A 3,361-nucleotide genomic window follows, 5' to 3' on the forward strand; every position below is an offset into this window, starting at 1 on the left:
CTTTCAGTTAGCGGAAAACAATGCGACAAAACCTACATATTTAACCGTCCTTTAAAAATATCGGCTACATAATTATAACCAGTCCTTTAAAAATATCGGCTACATAATTATAACCATCACTCTCAATATTGCACCCTAATGCAACAGCCCAATTAGACTCCCATCTTAAAAAAGCAATCCACAAATATTATTTTTTAATCCCCTGAAACGCTGTTGGTACATTTTCTAGCAATTTCTTAGCTACTTTTAATTATAATACAAAAATACACTTTTCGACACGTTACACAATACATTAATTAACTTTTTGAAAATCCCCACCTTCAATAGACCAAACCGTTCCATTATCGGCGATTTCTAAAATTTTCATAAAAGCTTGAGCACATTGCTCAGCTGTTTGTATGGCTTGCTTTCCGATTGTCTTCAATACATCTTCATAGTATTCCGGCAAGGTTGATTTAGATGCTAAATCCGCAATAATACTCGTAATAGTGGCTCCAGGACAAAGGGCAATGAAGCTTACGCCTGTATTTTTGTAGTAGCAAGGGTTCTGAAATAAAAAGAGTATTTTGGTAAAAACACTATACAATACTTAAAATAATTACAGGTAAAATCGGGCAGATATGAAAGAGGAGGTTTATAGTTTTTTTAACAAAAACATTTCTCGCATTGTTGGTGCAATATTTTCAATGACCTAAATTGCCAAAATACCAAGGATTCCAAGGAATCCTAACTCAAATATTTCCAAAAATTTTGAAAGGGGGGAACTTCCTCTACTCATTTAGGGTACATCCCGACGTAAACTTTCAAAATGCCGATACGCGTGTCTTCTATTTTTCGCTCCTCTTTCATACTCTGTGGAGTGTCTCTTGTAATTTTAAAAAAGTTGAATTTAGTTATACTGTGAAATCAACAATATACATAATATTAATAAATATAATAAATAATAATAATCATTATTACCGCCATAGATTTTGTGAAATTAATGACTCCAGTCTTTGTTGCCGAATAGACAGCTGTCATTGGCATTTGTACCAAACCTGCCAATGAGGAGATATTTACAACTAAGCCACCGCGACCACCCTTGGCCTTGCTCATATGGTCTAAAGCTATTAAATTGCTATGAATAACACCGACCTGTAAAAATATGCAATATTTTGTATCTAATTAACCTTTTCGAAAGAGCATAATTAAAATCTTACCAAATTCACAGACACGGTTAAGTCTATTAGCCGTTCATTCAGAATTCCACTACCATTGATCACAATATCTATATTACCAACTTTTTCCATAACAATTTTGTAGGCATTTTCAATTGTTTCAACTTTGGACATGTCGATCGAAACATATTCCACCTTGCTGTTAGGAAATTCTGTTTGCAACGTAGTTAAATATTCATTGTTACATATTAAGTCGAAAATGAAGAGGCTGCCAATATCCCTTTTCAATAATTGTTCAACGCATTTTTGTCCAATGCCCCCAAATCCGCCAATATAAATAACAATTTTACCCTTGAAATTCATATTTATTGTCGGAGAGTTAAAATAGTACTGAGGGGGTTTTGAGTAAATAATAGTAAAAATAATCGTCAACCAAAATCTTATCAAAACGAAATTTGATAACCAAAAATATAGACAGACACTTTTTAAAAGCAAAACAATGATTTTACATAAAATCAATTCAACAAAAACTGAAACGTGTATAAAATACTACTTATAGATATATGTAATTGGGTGAGTCAATTGAATCTTATCTATTAAATAACAAAAGGTTAAATAATCTACTACAACCAACATTACAAATTTTATAATCATTTTCACTAAATATTTTTTATGCAACATAGTTTTGAAGAAGACATGCAAAAACTTGTGGGACGAATGTAAACAAATGGAGTACACAGAAAAAAACACATTGGTTGGCAATAAAAGGTAAATTTTTGAAAACAATGAAATAAAACGTGTTATATTTTCATTTAATAACAACGTGAACAAAAGTCAAAACTAGAGCTGGGCAATCTCGTTCAATTGAACGATCCGGATCACTATCTCGTTCAATGGACACCGGTAATTTCATTGACAAAACTGCGTAAATTTAATTTCACACGTTGGCTTTTATGATGTTACTCATTCGTCTTTGAACGGGGACAGTGATCCGGATCGTTCAATTGAACGAGATTGCCCAACTCTAATCAAAACACTGAAAATACTTAGAAAAATATTTGATAAACACGTTTATAAATATGACAATTTGTTTATAGACAAAAAATACATTAAAATTTATTTGAATTTGAATGTCAACTGATTATAGTTTTTTCTTTGGAATCATACAATATGCAAAACTCCGAACACCCCTCTAAAATGAGTAATACGAGGGCTACTAGATAAGTTTCGGACTTAATATTCAGAACGCGAATATTTATTTTCAAAATTGGTTTTATTGTTTTTATACCCCCAGCCTTTAGGCTGGAAAGGGTATATACACTTTGATACGGCCAAAAATGTGCCTCATCGAAATGTCTATGTCCGTCCGTCTGCCTGGCTGGTGCGCACGATAACTCTCGAACGGATCAACCGATTCGAACCAAATTTTGGGTATAGTAATATTTCGTCCAAAAATAGCCCACAAAAATGTTTCTGTAAAATGATGTAAACGATAATTCTGGAAGGGAGCAATCGATTTGGTCCAAACTTTGCACATCGTATTATTCCTTCCAGATATAGATCGGGTTCGAATATTGATTATATCGGTCCACTCCTTCAGGTACCTCCCACACAAAATTGGGATAAAGTGAAGTTTAGGACCTGCTTCCTTTGCGACGCACTATAGGTAATTTGCCCAGTTTTTGAGGCAAAAAGTCGATTTTGCAACTTTTAATAATAATAATTTTTTAGTTGGCATTGAAAAAAGAACATGTCAAAATTTATTAATATGAATGATATTTTTCAAAATATATATATTATCGCGGTTTAAATTGCAGTCAAAATGAGAATTTCGAAGAAGAACTAAAAAAATATATATTGTAAGGCATATTTTAATGTACTTAAAACCGCGGAAAAATAAACCAAATATAAATATATGTAAAATGGAATAGATTGGCAATTGCGAGAGAAATTTATTTAATATATAAAATAGCTTAAACATTTTGGGTAGGGACCAAAAAACACAAAAAGTCAGAAATAAATATTTTATTTTTCTTAAACTCACTTCTTATAGACTTATACTAAATTGGCCGTGTTTGGCCGTGATTTTGCCACCTAGAGCATATTACTGAAAGTCTTCTGCATTGGTATTACTAGGTTTCAAAACCCGATTTTGCCCGTTTTTTGATATGCATGAGATTTTGTAAGGTTATTTCTCAATAAAA

General features: G+C 32.3%; 1 protein-coding gene across 1 annotated transcript; it reads right to left on the bottom strand.

Moving 5' to 3' along the window:
- Nucleotides 1–292: 292 nt before the first annotated feature.
- LOC141403094 (alcohol dehydrogenase 1-like) lies at nt 293–1,520 on the bottom strand. The gene is made up of 3 exons (XM_073985258.1): nt 1,200–1,520; nt 961–1,134; nt 293–547 (listed from the first exon to the last, which is right to left on the bottom strand). Exons 1-3 carry the CDS (start codon nt 1,518–1,520, stop codon nt 293–295), a joined length of 750 nt encoding a protein of 249 aa, XP_073841359.1.
- Between the last annotated feature and the right edge of the window lie 1,841 nt (nt 1,521–3,361).

The sequence above is a fragment of the Musca autumnalis genome, unplaced genomic scaffold (genome assembly GCF_047663935.1).
Source record: "Musca autumnalis isolate F117 unplaced genomic scaffold, ASM4766393v1 scaffold_4, whole genome shotgun sequence".
NCBI classification, from domain to species: domain Eukaryota; kingdom Metazoa; phylum Arthropoda; class Insecta; order Diptera; family Muscidae; genus Musca; species Musca autumnalis.